This window comes from Haliotis asinina, chromosome 8 (assembly GCF_037392515.1).
Source record: "Haliotis asinina isolate JCU_RB_2024 chromosome 8, JCU_Hal_asi_v2, whole genome shotgun sequence".
NCBI classification, from domain to species: Eukaryota; Metazoa; Mollusca; class Gastropoda; order Lepetellida; family Haliotidae; genus Haliotis; species Haliotis asinina.
This window is the reverse complement of record NC_090287.1, coordinates 11,011,209-11,030,507: the sequence shown is the minus strand read 5'-3', so window position 1 is coordinate 11,030,507 and position 19,299 is coordinate 11,011,209. Positions and strand designations below refer to the sequence as shown.

General features: G+C 42.3%; 1 protein-coding gene across 4 annotated transcripts in view; it reads right to left on the bottom strand.

The window, feature by feature from the left end:
- LOC137293784 (neuroglobin-like) overlaps window positions 1–19,299 on the bottom strand; it is a 71,791-nt gene that overhangs the window by 15,895 nt on the left and 36,597 nt on the right. For 3 of the 4 annotated variants that reach the window (XM_067824521.1, XM_067824519.1, XM_067824520.1), the window contains exons 3-4: window positions 12,254–12,485; window positions 7,848–8,962 (exon numbers count right to left, since the gene is read on the bottom strand). In XM_067824521.1, the coding sequence (XP_067680622.1) occupies window positions 8,783–8,962; window positions 12,254–12,485 (412 nt within the window). In that variant the 3' untranslated portion in view covers window positions 7,848–8,782. Of the gene's footprint in view, window positions 1–7,847; window positions 8,963–12,253; window positions 12,486–19,299 lie in introns of those variants that run through there. The other variant, XR_010957495.1, reaches the window with a different exon arrangement.

Sequence of the window (19,299 nt, the reverse complement as noted above, 5' to 3'; positions counted from 1 at the left end):
TTTTCCATGTTTCTCCATTAGCCGATGCTTGGCAATGAAGACTACCAAGACATATGCGCAGGTGTCCACACGGTGGCATTCCTTCTTCACTGAAAACGTCCAATCCATTTCCCTGAAAAATCAGTATTCGATCGGTCTTTTATGGCGGATTGTTGTAAATTACTTCGTTCCGAAATGTTTGATCCCTTAAACACAAAGGCTCAACTCTATAACGAGAACACAAGATTGCTCTTATTAACCCTAATACCTAGACTAGTCTCGGTTATATATATCCTATAAGTACTGTCTTTACTGCGCGTACACGGAAATGTAACCGTGGTTGATAAAGTGTGCATATAAAAAAGAACATTTTCCCCCAAAATCGAACTTTTCTCGTTTGAGTGTCAATTTGGTAAAAATGGTTGTCAGGTTCTTTTAGTGTTGTCTCGCACTACCTGAGTTGAACACCTCCATTGTTTGATGTCACAATCACAGCTACTGGGTCAATATCGCGATTGTCGTCTTTTGACGTACTTCCTGCTGAGAAAGTATGGTGTTATCGCAACCATGTTTGTGCACTTGACTACACGACACGTCTACATGCAAAATCTACATGCTATTGATCATACCACGTGACACATCACTTTCAGAAAACAACGCTCATAAATTAAATACATCAAGTCATCGATAGATCTTTCAGCCGGAATTGGCTCTGAAAAGGGTATTTTTGGAAACAGAGCTAAGTGTTGGTGGTATTCACCAGCGTTATAAATATGTTACAATATGTCTTGATCTGCATACTGGCGATGTGAGTGTCTCGTAAGGTAATTGAACTTTGACTGGAATATGTCAACAAAGGGTGATATTCAATGACATATGCATCTGAAACTGACTAAGTTAAAACTGAAAATACAAGCTTACATCATTCATATTCGATTTCAAAGTACAGTTTAATTATACAATACAAGTTTTAATATCAAAAGTTCATCATTTCGAAAACGTTAAATAACAAAAAAAAACTCTTAATGATGAAAAGCATGTTTCAATACACGTTGACAAGGTGTTTAAGTGTTAATGAAGTGTCAAAACAAGAACATGCTCGCCAGAATATATTTTGTCCATCGCGAAAATAGTTGGTAATAAAATCATGACAATAAAGCCAACGTGTTTTCCATCTTTGCAGGCCACAGCAGAAAAAAGAAATTTGTTTACTCAAGGTACCAAGGAATGCTTCCGTGGCTTCGTCTAATGGAGAAAGGGAGGACAGTGATTGGATACATCGCAGATGGCATTACAAGATGGCACTCGACATTTATGGGGATAACAAAAAGACTAGTCGGCTGTGGTATGTATAGAAAGTGGGTTGCCCATTTCAAACTGCGGCTTGATATCATGTTATGTAAACAGCCAGCATTGTAAAACAAGCAGTAGAAAACAGATGCACCCACGTACAAGTGGCAGCAAGCCTGCTCCCTTCTTCAACTGCTTCATTACTAAACCATCTCTTGAATGGGAATCTAAAAAAAAACGATTGTGTGATTCAAAGTGCAATTGAGAGTTTAAAGGCGATGCGTAACGGGAACGGACATGCACAGGACACATGCCTACATACATAAGAGGCATACACTGTTCACTAAGACTGGTTGACAGAAGCTCTGGACACGTGAATAGAGCCATATATTGTCCATTAGACTGGCTGACCGAAGCACAGGATCTGTGCACAGAAGTATACGCTGTCCACTAAGATTGATTGACAGGAGCACTGGGCCTGTGCATAGAATCATACACTGCTCACAAAGACTGGTTGGCAGAAGTACACAGAGACATATAGTACCTACTAAGAGTATCTGACGACGGCACTGAACCTGTGCATAGAGGCATACACTGTCAACTAAGGCTGGTTGACAGAAGCACTGGACCTGTGCATAGAGCCATACACTGTCCACGAAGATTGGTTGACAGAAGTACTGGACATGAACTAAGACAAATACGTTGCCTGCTAAGAGTATTTGACAGAAGCACTGAACCTGTGCATAGAGGAGAGATACACATGCTGATGAATATTGGTTGACAGAAGCACTGGACATGTACACGTGGGTAATACACTTCCAATAATGCTGGTTCACAGGCATTGAACCTGTACACATATGTATATATTGCACACTAACGATGGTTGCCAGATACATATGACTGGTACAGATCTAGGAATGTGTATAATAAACACTAAGGTTACAAGTATAAGCAAACGGGGTATACTACACACTTGGGAGATGAACAACAATCTATGACCTGTATACAGCAGGGATAATGTCCATATGGCTGGCGAACAGTATACCACAACGGAAGGTGAACAATAGCAGTTGTACACAGAGGCTGTCTATGATGCAGGTGATGCTGACCAACAGTATAGGACGTGTACACAAAGGCGTCTATGGCACACAGGTGATGCTGACCAAATGTATAGGACCTGTACACAGAGGTGTCTGTTGCACACAAGCAAGGGAGGAGGCGAACATCGACACAGGGGTGTCTATTGAAGACAATGGATTGTTAGCAATGCTATCGGCAGTTTTCTTTTAGGATTTGTGATCGCGGTTGCTGCTCACTGAACCATTACACCGAGGGGTATGATGTACGTTAGTCAGGTGAACAAACTCACGGCTGATTAGGAATGAGTAGTAGCCTACAGGTTTGTAAGCTGACCCCGAGGGCTGCTGAAGAACAGTAATGAACATAAACATACTCGGAGTACTCTATTGACTGGCTGTAGCAGTAGAACATGGAGGTGTACTATGGGCACACTAGGGGTTGTTAGGGGCAGAATACGAGTTGACACAAGTGTAGGATAGGTAAAGACTGGTATTGGAACTGCACGAACAGGCGCATACTGCATACCAAAAATATCAATAACACAATATGCAGAATTCGAAGTGACTTCCGTACGCCATCCATGGCGACAAGTAGGATAGTACATAAACATGAGGGGAAACCTTCATATGAGGAAAACAGTATAAGATAGTAAATAGAGTTAGAGAAACGTCACACAAGGGGTGGATGTCGACAGTAATAGGACCTGCATTGTCTGCAATATAGTGTAGGGGATAACAGTATATAGAGGTGTATATTGCACACAAGGGGTGGATGTCGACAGGATAGGACCTGCATTGTCTGCAGTATAGTGTAGGGGATAACAGTATATAGAGGTGTATACTGAACACGAGGGGTGGATGTCGACAGGATAGGACCTGCATTGTCTGCAGTATATTGTAGGGGATAACAGTATATAGAGGTGTATACTGCACACAAGGGGTGGATGTCGACAGGATAGGACCTGCATTGTATGCAGTATATTGTAGGGGATAACAGTATATAGAGGTGTATACTGCACACAAGGGGTGGGTGTCGACAGTATAGGACCTGTACAGACTGCAGTATGATATTTGTATATAACAGTATATAGAGGTGTATACTGCACACAAGGGGTGGATGTCGACAGGATAGGACATGCATTGTATGCAGTATATTGTAGGGGATAACAGTATATAGAGGTGTATACTGCACACAAGGGGTGGGTGTCGACAGTATAGAACCTGTACAGACTGCAGTTTAATCCTGGGGGATAACAGTATATAGAAGTGTATACTGCACACAAGATGTGGATGTCGACAGTATAGAACCTGTACAGACTGCAGTTTACGGCTGGGGATAACAGCATATAGAGGTGTATACTGCACACAAGAGGTAGATGTCGACAGTATAGGACCTGAACTGGCTGCAGTGTATTGTTGTGAGATAACAGCATATAGAGTTGCATACTGCACATAAGAGGTGAATATCGACAGTATAGGACCTGTAAAGACTGCAGTTTACGGCTAGGGATAACAACATATAGAGGTGTATACTGCACAGAATGGGTGGGTGTCGACAGTAGTTGGATACTAAGCGATAACAGTTAGATACTAAGAGATAACAGTGTATAGAGGTATTTACTGCACATAAGGAGTGGTTGTTGACAGTTAAGGACCAGTACAGATTGCAGTTTATAGTAAAGGATAACAGATGCGTATACGGTATAGGACTATAAATTGTCACAGTGTACACTGCACACTACGGTTGGTGGGCAGTAGCATTGGAGCTGCACAGAAGGGCGCATAATGTATTCAGGGAGTGGTGGGCAGAAACAGTGGTGCATCAGAGGTGCGTGAAATGGGTGCAAACAGCACGTTGAATACTTCTGAAATAATACATCCAGGCGAATGCACATTTCTGCTTGCACTAATTAAAACTAGTGCTGGTTGTCTAGCATTAGCCGAAGAAGATACCATGCCGCAGTTTAACATAGACAGATACTGACAGCACGCCGACCAGGCCTTGCCTTGGGTACAATAAGTTCCACTTCTAACTTCTCTCGGTAAGATCAGCAGCGTCTGATACACCATACAAACACTCTACTGTCTCATCAAGGAGCTGTCAGGAGCATCATAACAATGTGCCATCATAAGAACTACCCTTTACGCAAATGAATGTAACGCATTCTAGGATTGATGCCCAACTTTGAGGATCTGCACATGTTATACTCCATACTAGGGATGGAAGTCAAGTATATGGGACCTTACACTGAGGTCACATATTGTAGATTTATGGTTGGTGCATAAAATGAGTGGTGAGCACCAGTATAGGACCTGTAGACATAGACACACAATGCATACAAGTGGTGATGGACATCAAATAGGAACTGCACACGTGGACGTACAATCCATACTTGACATGAATATGGAAGTATCATGCATATTTGGGATCATGGGAACCAGTAATAGTCAGTCACACATGGGCGTGTCATGGGAAATGTGAGAGATGGCCAGAGGGCCTTCATTCTGTAGGGTCTCCCAGGATGTACCATGCACACTTCGGGTGACACCAGTGTAGAGAACACGCAGATAACTACTGGCACCAGCACAATACAGACACAAATACGTGCAGAAGGGATGACACCAGTGTACATCCTGCACGCATGGTCGTATCATTCAGACCGGGTTTGCACAATCATAGGACCTGCACACGCGTGCGAATCGTGCCACAAGGGGTGACACCAATGCTGGACCACTCCCATGGGCGTATCATTCACACAGGGTGTGTACAGTTATAGGACCTGCACACGCGTGCGAATCGTGCCACAAGGGGTGACACCAATACTGGACCACTCCCATGGGCGTATCATTCACACAGGGTGTGCACAATCATGACGTGCACACATGTGCGAATCGTACCACAAGGGGTGACACCAATACTGGACCACTCCCATGGGCGTATCATTCACACAGGGTGTGCACAATCATGACGTGCACACATGTGCGAATCGTACTACAAGGGGTGACACCAATACTGGACCACTCCCATGGGCGTATCATTCACACAGGGTGTGCACAATCATGACGTGCACACATGTGCGAATCGTACCACAAGGGGTGACACCAATACTGGACCACTCCCATGGGCGTATCATTCACACAGGGTGTGCACAATCATGACGTGCACACATGTGCGAATCGTGCCACAAGGGGTGACACCAATACTGGACCACTCCCATGGGCGTATCATTCACACAGGGTGTGCACAATCATGACGTGCACATATGTGCGAATCGTACCACAAGGGGTGACACCAATACTGGACCACTCCCATGGGCGTATCATTCACACAGGGTGTGCACAATCATGACGTGCACACATGTGCGAATCGTACCACAAGGGGTGACACCAATACTGGACCACTCCCATGGGCGTATCATTCACACAGGGTGTGCACAATCATGACGTGCACACATGTGCGAATCGTACCACAAGGGGTGACACCAATACTGGACCACTCCCATGGACGTATCATTCACACAGGGTGTGCACAATCATGACGTGCACACATGTGCGAATCGTACCACAAGGGGTGACACCAATACTGGACCACTCCCATGGGCGTATCATTCACACAGGGTGTGCACAATCATGACGTGCACACATGTGCGAATCGTGCCACAAGGGGTGACACCAATACTGGACCACTCCCATGGACGTATCATTCACACAGGGTGTGCACAATCATGACGTGCACACATGTGCGAATCGTGCCACAAGGGGTGACACCAATACTGGACCACTCCCATGGACGTATCATTCACACAGGGTGTGCACAATCATGACGTGCACACATGTGCGAATCGTACCACAAGGGGTGACACCAATACTGGACCACTCCCATGGGCGTATCATTCACACAGGGTGTGCACAATCATGACGTGCACACATGTGCGAATCGTGCCACAAGGGGTGACACCAACAATGGGCCTACTTTTATGGGCGTATCATTTACACAGGATGTGTACAGTTATAGGACCTGCACACATGGGCGAATCGTGCAACAAGGGGTGACACCAGTATTGGACCACTCCCATGGACGTATCATTCAGATAGGGCGTACACAGTTATAGGACCTGCACACATGTGCGAATCGTGCAACAAGGGGTGACACCAATACTGGACCACTCACATGGGCGTATCTTTCAGATAGTACGTGCTCAGTTATAGGACCTGCACACATGTGCGAATCGTGCCACAAGGGGTGACACCAAAACTGGACCATTCCCATGGGCTTGTCATTCCGATAGGGTGTGCACAGTCATGACCTGCACACATGGGTGTAACGCAAGGGTTGACACTGATATTGGACCTACTCCCATGGACGTATCATTCAGACAGAATGTGCACAATCACAGGACGTGCACACATGGGTGTATCGTGCCACTAGGAGTGACACCAATATAGGACCTACTTCCATTGACGTGTCATTCAAACAAGAGACGGTACCGCAATATGACCAGACTGGTGTATGGCGGTTGACACCAATAAAGGACCTGCACACGCGGCAGCATTGTGCCAACTGGTGTGTGCCCCAACATATGACATGCACACATAGGCGTATCATGCATACTAGTACTGACACCACTTTAGGACATGCACACATGGGCGTATCATGCACACTAGTACTGTCTTCAGTATAGGCCCTACAAAGGGATATTTGGGGTGATGATCATTTGCATTCTCTGGATTCACATCCACATCGCAATCTTTAAAAGATGAAGGAATGGTATAGGCTGTACGAAAACTTCAAAGCAATAATTTTTCCACATTTAAAGTAACATTAAGAAAGGCCTCAACGCACATTTTACAAAAGTGATGTTTGCGTATATTAGAACCAGCAACACAAGTGCATGATGTTCTACTTTCCCCTTCCCATAGAGGATCGCATTTATGTAGACCCTTCAAGTTCATCCGTCACCATCACTACATTTACTGTCCATAATCTAAGAGATTACTAATATACTAAATTACCGCAAGTCTAATTACAACTGTCCGTCGGGAAACCGTGATAGGGGCTCACCTCTGTGACAGTAATGGCAGCCTGTGCCACCAGGTGCCAGCAGATTATAGTACTGTCCTTTAGTGCTATATTTACTGTAGACTGTGGCCAAGGATAGAATACTAAAAGGAAGCAAAACATGACAACAGCTGAACTTACCATTTACTTACTATATATATATAATATATATATATATGTATATATATCATCCGAGAGGGTTCGTTCACAGAGAAACGACACAATATTGACAGTGAACATAAATATCAAGTTTCTTTCCAGAAAACTATTCTGCTTTCGATTTCAATTCCAGATTGTCACTCACAATATATCCAGTTCAAATCCAGGTTGATAGAATCGATGAATGTATTATCCGAAAGAATCCCCCAATCTTCTACCTTATCTACTGCCGTGAAGATTGGCCCTATGTGGATAGACTTCAGGACCGTAAGAACAGGGCACGAGGGAAGGAGACATTTATTTTGTTGACATCTCGTTCAAGCTTTCATAATCCAAAAGACTTCACACACATATTCATATCTTGCTTGAATCATATGGACTTCACAAAAAAAACGTTTCGACGTCAGCGTGTTGATTATGGCGTCACTCGGTGTCACAGGTTATGACATCAAGAAACAATGAACAATGAATATAATAATGTTTCATACAATGGCTAGGTCAAGCACAATATATGCAATATTAGGTCACAATGTAGGTCCATGTTCTTAATGTCCACCTAGCGCTCAGTAACAGACTATGACCTATTCCAACAGAATCACAGATTATTCACATTCCTCTACCCCTGCCTTATACAACATTGCTTCATACCACAGTCTTTTATAGGTGAATGTGGATACATGTTATTAGGTTGTAGTCTTGGCAAATCTTACTCGAACCCCATGAGAGCAACGTCTCCAGATTCCATCATCAATACACGGACAATGATAGCTTCTTCAATCTAAGCTTGGATTTTTGTCGACGGAAAGGATTTTTTTCTTGCTAAATATTTGCTACATTGTGATTGGCATTTCAAGAGGTATTTGAGGTGAACTAAACCATTGAATCACATCTCTTGCTTGAAGCATGGTAATAAAGGAGTATTATGAGATTGATTGGCGCATGTTCGCGCTCAAATTTTCTGTAGGACATCGTTTGGTGCATGTCTCGATACTGCTTTCTCTCCTCGGCACGGATCTCCCCCGCCATTTCAGATGCTACATAACCTGATAAAAGAATAGCACAATATCTGTGACTGTTAATTAAATCTTCTGTTGAACCTTCTATGCTTCCATGTCTGCATAATACGCAAACATAATGACACCAGTCACACCTTGGTCTTGTATTGATCTCTGCGGGACGTAGTAGTGGCTTGAATCAGGCTGTTAGTGAGACATGTTTAAAACACTACGGAATTGTCTTCTCTCGTTTCCATAAGTTCTAGCTCTCCTTGCTTGATGCCTTCAGATAAATTGCTTTTTATATATTCAAAAACATGACGCCATGCCAGCTCCGTCTCCTGCGTGAACTGGTCGCCGAGCTTAACCTTCATCGCGTCCCTTATAGCTGGCCAAAGGAACTGTAACATAGGAAAAAAGATTGGTTATGGACGTTATTTGAAAAAAAAATGTCCAAGTCAAACAATATGACTATTTATATTTCATAAAACTGTTAGAAAAAATGGCATATGTACGATTCTGTAATTTGGAACAACAGTATATAAAAACAATGTCAATGGCAGCGTGGTTTTAGGCTGTAAAAGCATGGACATGTCACAGTTCTGACATACCAAAGGGAAGTAATCTGCAGAAGTAATCGTGAAGTTTCAAACAGCTAGGTCACGTGTCCCCCCTCGTCAGTGATGCGTACCTGAGATTACTTTAAAGTACAGAGTAGTAAATCAATATCAAAGGAAAATATAGGCGGAAAACCTTACTTGATGTTGTTTATTGTCGATTCCCATGTGTAAGCCTCTACGGATACACAATACTACTGACAGAACAATCAAGCATTTCGGAGCAATGGAATTGTCCATCGCTCTAAAAACATTAAGTTGTCTTCTATGAAAATGGGAGCCAAATATTTTCAAGTTGTTATCATTAATATCAGGTTAATATGTCCGGCAAACAGTTTACAGAAACCCCATGCCAAGTTGTATTTTCACCATATTACTGATATTTCCGCGCCCTACATATCCAAAATGACATACTCCACGTACTAAGGTCATATATAGTCTAATATACCAGAAACCATTATCTTTTCATATGAATCATGAATATTCAACCACGCATTGTTCTGTTCAAGACGAATAGAAACTGATGGCATGGTGTTATTGTTATTAAATATGCATCAAGGTGTAAGGTAACGTAACTGGGGCGATGAGCTGATCAGGAAGCTGGGATCACACCCTTTAATCGTCCTTACACTCCAGATATAGTAGCAGTTAGTGCAATCCCATTATAACAAGCCACGGGGGAAACCGGCACCTTAGCTAATGGAGGATAATGTCCTAATTTTCAGGTTCTATCAAGCTTCCTTTATATCAAAGAAAGTAAAGTGCAAAGTTGCAATATGTGTAAAGGCGATTATAGACCAAGCATACACACGATTTAACCGGCTATACAGTGTAATTGTGTAACATCGATCTCTCTGTTGATATCCATTTAGGGAACAGCATTTGATTTTCAGAGGATCGGGATGGGGATTTGGCTTGTGATCAACATTTATTTTCTTATGATTTTGAGCTCAGTTCTCTCCAATATAGACAGGTACTAGTTATTAATTCTTTTATTAGTAAACGCATAGTGTGGTTATATACTTTATCATACAATGGATAGTGTTCTTTGCAGGATAAAACCAACGGATATTTTCGGTATCCGTTGCGGTCATATACGGATGCCGATGCAAATTAGAGAGGTCATATGCAAATTTTAGGGAATACTTTCACACTGTAAACAAACATGGCGTCACGCCCATCTATCGTGTCCAGATTGACGGCCGTGGTTACGGTACTGTGAGTGCCTTGATGAGTGAAAATTGTTGTCTCGTAATGATAGATGGGACTGATTATGACTTCGTTAGCACCGAAACGCAAGCGTCTTGCAATCACTGACTCGGACAGCAGCCAGGAAAATCTCGAATGAACTGTTTGACACTTTGTTAGTTGACAAGAGCGCTTGCAAAATGCCTGGCGAACACTATATTTGTTGTTCAAAAGTGTAACTGAAATTTTTCCCAATTCCACAAGGGTTTTCTATCATTTTTCAAACTAAGTTAATATTCCTTGACAACAATACGCTCTTTAACATAAAAGCTGACTGGGAACTACATGATGTAACGCAGTCAAATGAGTGTTCGGTAGAAAACTGCGTCACTGAGCTTGTGACGTCACGTATTACTACGCACACATTTGTGACGTCATAGATATGCGGGCACATCACAGGAAGTTTAGTTTCATGATCTGTTGCAAATGAAATCACATTTTTTTAAATTCTAAAGTAAGAATGACATTGTATGAGAAATAGGTTATCACACTCGTATGTTTTGGGATGGTTGATATATATATCCTGCATTAGGAATAAATACTATGTATTGAGCTCATCAAGGCTCGCTAAATACAATATTTATTCCCAACGCAGGATATTAACCATCCCCAAACACATTCGCGTGAAAACCTATATGTACTTTTTGCGAGTAAATATGCAGGAACATTAATGTGGCAATATTTCAATGGATCAGGACTGTCTCTAAGATAAATCTTCCTTAGTCAATTGGCTCGTTCCCTTAAGAGGTTGGGTATGTGTCTGTTTATAACTATTCTAAACGCACGTATATGTATCGAAAAGTAAAATGCAATTAGAGTATATTTGGTTCAGTCTAATGCAACGGCAACACTGGCTCTGTACAACTTACAGAAAACCAGAGATTCAAGGTTGAATTGCAAAGTGAGCATTGCAAAAGGGCACCGTTCAAATGTGGAGGATCTCTAACAATGGTTTGAGCAACACATGTCACTCCGGACAGTATACAAATGCATCCAGAACAGCAAGGATGCAGAATGTACAACTGACCACAGACATAAGTTCAATGCCCAGCTCAACGTGTCCGCCATGACCGCATGGATATTAGGTAAAGGTTACGTTTCTCGCGTATTCCACGAGTAAGTAATGCTTAAAGCAGTCAACCCGTGAAGATCCGGGTTAGAATTGATCTTCAGTAAAACATCTTGTGAGATCGGGTTCTCAGGCTCGCTGTCTTGACTGACAGATGGCATGGTATCCCAACTGCGTAGATTAATCATGCTGTTGATCACTGGATTATCTGGTCCATACTAGATTATTTACATACCGACGCCAGATAGCTGGAGTAATGAAGGCTGAGACGTTAAACAACCAACCCACGTTAACGCAGTATCAGTGCTCTACATGATTATCAGGAATTCCACATACATTCGAAGCACCAGAATGGTCTGAACAAAACAGATGAGACGTCTCTCCGCTGTCTTTGTTTCACTAATGTATATGACTCGTGAACGTCCGGGGTAGAACAGACCTTCAGCAACCCATGTTTGCCATAAAAGGCGACAATGCTTGTGGTAAGAGGCGACTAACGGGATCGGGTGGTCAGGCTTGCTGACTTAGTTGACACGTGTCATCGGTTTCCATTTGCGCAGATCGATGCTCATGTTGTTGATCACTGGATTGTCTGGTCCAGACTCGATTATTTACAGACCGCCGCCATGTGGCTGGAATATTGTTGGGTGCGGCGTAAAACTAAATTCACTCACTCACACTCACTTCAATAATGTATAACTATTTGTATGCACCACATCAAATGATATCATCTGGAGATTAAAGACATAATCACATACTGAAATCATTTCCCCTTTCACGTTGTAGGCCGCGTGTTTCTCTCCAAGTGACACCAGCATGCTGCTCAAACTGGAGGAATCATCCAGGCTGTCAACTGCAGCCCCTAAACTGTTCATAACGATCCGGGCATGCCCTCGAAGCCTATCGTCGTCAAAAATAAAGTTGCCAGATTCTGTATTTGACAGTAGCCTCTTAAATAGTTTCTTCATTTCTTGCTGTTGCTCGAAGAACCTGAAAACATAAAAAAAACATTAATCAGCTCTTGATGAGATGTCAGCTACACGTCTGTTCTGCTTAAGACTTCTGGGATAAGCTTACACTTTTCGAAAACATATGGTATCACTAATTAAATCGTATGATTGTCATCACAACCATTGTATCGGGGTTATTTGAGGTAATAATGTGTGATGAGCTTTGAGCGTATCTTCATGGCATGGAGACAGCACAATATAAACGCCATAAACATCATTATTATTATTTTGCCATTTCAATCGGATCTGCGCCTGTAGATACTAGAGCTTGGAATGTCAGACTCGGAATTTACAAAGTAGTAAACTGTCCAATTATTTGTTTCAACGTATATTATCGTGTTACCTCATGCCCTAGCTTCATCGGAATCAGTTTACATCGATCACGTGACATACGTGACCTACATTTATACAAGACCCCATATGTATCCACAAAACGTGGATGAAAAGAGAAAGTAGGTAAGCCAGACTATGCACACAGTGTCTTCTTCAAGAGGCTCCTGGTGCTAAATATGGCCCATCATCCTAGCTGTTCAGACAGGGTTTTCTTGCTTAATATCCTAAAAATCTCTTTGACAACTAAAACTCGCAAATATGCAAAGACTATTCATCGATATACATGCAGGTGGAATAAAATGCCTCTCTTCGTATTACTCATGAATTTTTATTCTCTGTAATTTTATATTTTACGTTCATGTAACAACGTATTTTCTTCTCCGTGTTTCCTGTTGAGTATTTTAACGGGCATACATATAGTAGTTTCCTTCCCCGGTCATACTTTTCTAAGGAGCGAGTTTTGATTATGTCAAAAACACATTCATAAATTGGCTGATATCCCGATCAACATTCAATGATTACCACACCTCTACATCGGCACCCCCACACCCCTACCCCCAACACACATATATACGCACACGGCCTTCTCCACACCCGTCCAACACACAATTTCAGAGTGATCAGGAGAATGCATGCTTCTTAAGAGGATGTGCACGAGGTGCTTGAACACATACGTTATCGTGACATATGCTTTGCAAATCGTTAACAGAGTCCACAAGAGTTGCTGCTAATGCAAGCAATTAAATGCACGCATGCCCTTTCATCAACAAACGCCTCGTCTGACGATTGAAGAGCTTGGCGGATGTATAGGCCTGATTTAAACTGACCACGCATAACGTCACGTTGGATTCAACCTTGTTGTCTGCCGGTCACGAAGTAGATACCAGAAGTTTGGATCAGCTACCAGTAGTCTGGATCAGCTACCGGATGTTTGGGTCTCCATGTACAGCGGGTTAACAGAGCTAACCTCACAAGAAGACATAAGTCTCTTGATTGCAGCTTAAAATCATCGCTTCGTGAATGTCGTCACACTCAGAAATGACCAGTAGAATATGTTCACGTTTCTACTCAGAAAGTGCCCAGTCGTCTACGTGATTCTAGTCTCCGGTCACAGAGGGCATGCCTCCTGAATCCCACTGATCCTAAATCACAGACAGGCGCATTTGATTTGGACTGAAGATCTTGTCAATTGGGCAGACCAGAACTGGGCGCGGATAATGTCTAGACCTCAACTAGCCCGGATGATGGGCAGACAAATCAGCATGGTCTAACATCACCTCTAAGTTGGGAGGTCAATCATGATTTGGGGTGGTGGTCAAGGACAGTCACATATTGTGACAAGATGAAAGGTGTGTGCCTCAAACACGTCATTCTGCATTAATGCTACATCTTTATGCGATATTACCGTAGTGTCCTCATGAACAATTACGCTTGACCGCACAGTGGCAGGATCGTTGATGCCTACTTCGAGGAGACGATTGTACGCATGATGTAACCAGCTAGGTCACCAGACGTAAACCCTATCGAACTGCAGTTCGTTCTCTCGCAAAGCCCTAGCTTACCAGTAACTCTCGACGATCTCTACAACGGTGGTAATAAAAAGTTTTACAATCTTCCCTTATCAACATCCAGACACGTACCATAAGTAGTAGACGATGGACTATGATCGCGTGACATAAGTCCTACCGCAAGAGATGAATTCGTCAGTTTCATTTTGTGACATTCAGTTTAATAAAGTTTTATTTTCCATTACAAAGTTTCTTCACACTATGGCTAAAAACTATAAGGAGTTTATACCTTTCCTCAATCACTTCATGCAGTTTCTTTAAATAATCTTCGTCTCGGACTAAAATGATTTATTAATTTATTTAATTATTTATTATTAAATTACATTACACGGTGATTATGATTGTGAAAAGTTTTAGTATTTGGTGAATGAAATGCAGGAGGCACCGCAAGGTCAGTCGAGCAAACCCGTTATGTAAAGGACAGTACTTCCTACACAATATTCATGGTTTCAATCTCAATATTAGTCATGGATACTGGTATTGACGTCAGTGCGTCTGTGAGAGTTTTGTCCTTATTAATAAATGTTTGCTTGCTGTTTGCGCATTTTCATCTAAGACGAAAATAGACAACGTTACAATGAAACGATTTTAAAAGAAACCTTCACTTTGTCGCTGCAAGCATTTAATCTTGCTTCAAGGCCGATTGTCGGGCGGTTGTACAATATAATAACATATTGATTAGAGGCGGTCAAGCGCCACTACACTCCTCACTCCCCACACGCGCACACACACGCATACACGCATGCACACACGCACACGCCCCCTCAAATAATGAAAATCATGGAGCCCAGTTCAGGTGTGGATAGACTGCAACAGAGCCGTAAAACAACGCTCATTCACAATGGCGGCATCCAAACATTATGTTGTGCTGCATTACACAAAAGTGCTAAGACCTTGATCCATTCCATTATCTTAGCAAAAACTGTAATCATGGGAATAAGTGAGGCTCAAGAACGAATATTGAATTTACAGGTTGACATACGTTGCGTTGGTTGCGTTCCTGCTACAATTCAGAAACCTTTGATCATGGGTTCGAATCCGGGTTTGACAGGACCATCTCTTCATCACGTCGTACCTCTCACACACACGTAAGCGCACTTACGTAATCTCTTCATCACTTAGGGTAACCCGCAAAGGTCCACGTTAAAATTGATCCTCAGGGACCCATGCTTGTCGCAGGAGGTGTGTAATGGGATAGGGTGACCAGGCTCGCTTACTTGGTTGACTCGTATCATCGGCTCCCATCGTAGATCGAACCTCATGGTGTTCATAACCTGGTTTGCCATAACCTGGTTTTTACAGACCAGCGCCATATACCTGTAGTATTGCTAAGCTGGGCGTGAAACCACACTCACTCACTTCGGCCATGCCTCCAACACCTCACCAGCTCCGTAATAAAATAGGAATGTTGTTAAACACAGCCCAAAACAAACTCACATAATCACTCTGAAACGTGGCCCTGAGGTAACGTCTGCATCACCGCTGGTTTTCCTCCGACCTAAAATGACATGAAGTGATGTAACGGATACATCTTTTAACGCAGCAATGAACCGAACCCATTCACTCTCTCAAGAACACAAGAAACTGCGCTGTCTGTTATCTCCATGCTGACATTTAAGTGCCACCCACTTGGAACTATTGGTTACCATAGCAAAAACAGCATGCCTCAATTATTATAGCAGGCAAACTCTGTAAACAGAAGCGACAAAACCTTTTCCACATTCATATGGGATCTCTGTAAGCCTTCTCACTGTGGGTACGACGTGTATGCCCACCGATACGTTCAAGTATGCCCGTGAGGGCAACGTAAAAAGTATCGAGTACGCGATCAAATATTATATTCGTAACGTTATATACATAATTCCAGCCTCTTGTATACATTTCATCATGGTATTCGGAATCTAATCAACCACCTACAGATGAGAAAAACGAGTTCATGACAGCCAGGGTTTTTCTTGCGTGATACCGCCGCCTGATGTTAAGGTGTCTTGCCAAAGCAACGTTGATGACCTTTCCTTTCACTGTGTACAGGAGAAACACCTCCGTGTCACCCCGTGTTGTAGGACAACACCAGACGTGGCATTACTTCACGTACAAGAACCATGCGGCGTCGAGCATCCGGTTAATTTCCACAACTGATCCAGTGAAAACATATATATAACAGCAATTCAGATGAACGCTGTATTCCCTGGGCGATGAGTGTGGGGTCTCACAGTCAGAGGGGAAACGCCAGGTGAGCTTGTTTCGCTGGTTTTACAACCGGTGATATGTGTTTCCGTGATAATCAAGGCAGTTATTCTTTGGAGTTAACGGTTCGTGTTGACTGGAACCCGATCGATGTTTGTGCTGCTAGGCTAAATTCCTGCGGTTATATTGTGAACACTGTAGCATTTATTTCTTGTGAACTGATACCAACAGAAGAGGCAGACCGAGACATTAAACTGTCCCTATTGTGCTATATGAAGATATGTCTTAAACTTATGTGTATATCATAGTGTTCACAGTTTCATTCCAGCCGATGAGTGGGTGAGTTTAGTTTGACGCCGCACCTAGCAGCGTTCCAGTTATATGGCGGCTGGCTGTAAATAATTGAGCGTGACCAGATAATCCAATGATCAACAGCATGAGTATCAGTCAGCATGTGGCAGCCAAGTCAGCGAACCTGACCACTTAGTCGCATCTTAAGACAAGCATGGGTTACTGAAGATCAATTCTAACCCGGATCTTCACCGGTCTGCAACCAGTGAACTAGATCGTCTTGTCCATCGATTGCCTGTATGGTTCACAGGCCCCCCTACATGGCGGGAGTAAAGCTGTGCCGCTTCATGCAACATACACGTACATTGTGAGCGAATTGTGAGAGACGGGTGCTACATATAGGGCGGGACATGCTCACACTCATCGCCACTACAGTGAACAAATCCCCGAGCAATGAGCTCATATGTTGTCATAACGACAGACATCTATGTCAGTATACATGCCACACATTTAAACCAAAGTCATCCATGACATTAATTTTAGCACACAGAACATTTCTCACCTTTAACACTTATATACAGAAACATGCAGGCATTATTAGTACATCGACGTCTTGAGATCAAATGACTTTAATTTAAGAGTGAGTTTAGCTTTACGCAGCTCTCAGCAATATTAAAGCTATATGGCAGTGGTCTATAAATAATCGAATTTGACAATCCAGTGATCAACAGCGTGATTGTCGATCTTAGATACAAGAATACAACGATGATGATATCATATGTTCAGTAGTTCAAAGTGTGAAAGTCATCTTAAATATCACCCTTACAAACAACTCAAACACATATGACATAACCTCAGTGTGTATTCCACATTACATTTAGTCCATAATTGATACATCTAAATGTTGGCAAACAGTTTCCAAACAACATGATGTAAAGCACCGTATTTTAAGCTTGCCAATGTCCATATCACATTACGTTTTGAACAACTGTCTTGTTTTGGGATCAATTTGAATGTCAGAACACACTTTGGGACCACATGTCACGGGCGAAGTCCTGGTAAAATGTCATGTCGAAAAGAACTATTTAACTTCATTTCGTAGACTTAATGCACATTGTGCGGCTTGAATGAATTACCGGAAAGGCAGGACAGGCTCACCTTTTCGTGAATCATTACCTAATTTCACTTATTCCTTCATATATTTTCGTCGCGAGTTTGCATTGTAGCTCCATTACGCGATACTGACCTTTAGTGTCCATTTTGGGGAGAACATTTACAGAATGAAGGTAAAACAACATGATCGTAATGTCTTAAAGTTCAACAATAATTCTACTTTCTTATTTGTGCACAAGTAGTATAGCATTACTGCTAAATGCCAGATGTAATCAATTTGGCAAAATGATTTTCACTTCTTGCACAGGACCCTCATCAATTTAAATAGTTACCATACAAAGTGAGACTACGTGGGTGACATGGTGTAAAGCAAAAATCAGTCAGTCATCCCTTTTCATTTTACATCAATGACGTTTTCGAAAGAGCACATACAGCAGACTAGCGTTTCCCCAGCGACGTGCCTTCTTAAAGTCATTCAGCATTAATGACAAGATGGGATTGTTCTGGAATTACATTTTTTTCATACAAAGGAATCTTGGGGTACAGCACATATGCTGACTCAATTTACGTCAATACACGTGATAGTCAACCCTGGATTCTACAACAAGCGCATATTCATTCAAACATCAGCCAGCTTGACATTTGTTTTGGTCTCACGGCTGTCTGAATAATTAACTCATTTCTCAAATCAAGCCGTTTACTTCTGACTAAAGCGGTAACACTATTTCCATAATTATAAGAAATCACTTCTTAAAGCAGCGCCCATTGACCGGTTCCGACTATGTAATGTGTACGTGTATATGAATCACCATCAAACTGCGATGATACAAGTTTTCGGGAAAGCCGTATCCGGTTCCAACAACGGCTCTGTCACAAACAAATGCAAAGGCACACCACTTGTCATCTTAGAATATACGCGAACAATATGAAATTGGAATGGAATCCATTTTTGTCATAGAGGTGTCAGATTTATAAATGGCCGAATAACTTCTACAACATAATGTTCAAAGTGATGTCAACGGACAGAGGTATCTTTTTTTCCAAATGTTAAATCGGAAATGTCTAAAATAATGCCTGTCATATTCTATTATGCACAGAACCTTCAACAAACACTACCAAAGCATTATTTTATCTTATCCCTGAGATTATCCTACAATTTATTACATTTTTTGCCGAAAAGCTGAAAAATCTATTTTTCCACTGAAGATTAAATGGCAGGGCCTCTCCTCCCAAGAAGTGATTACGCTTTAATTCGTTGAGCTTTCGAGCTGATATTGTCGCTCATTCATTCCTCATCCGTCA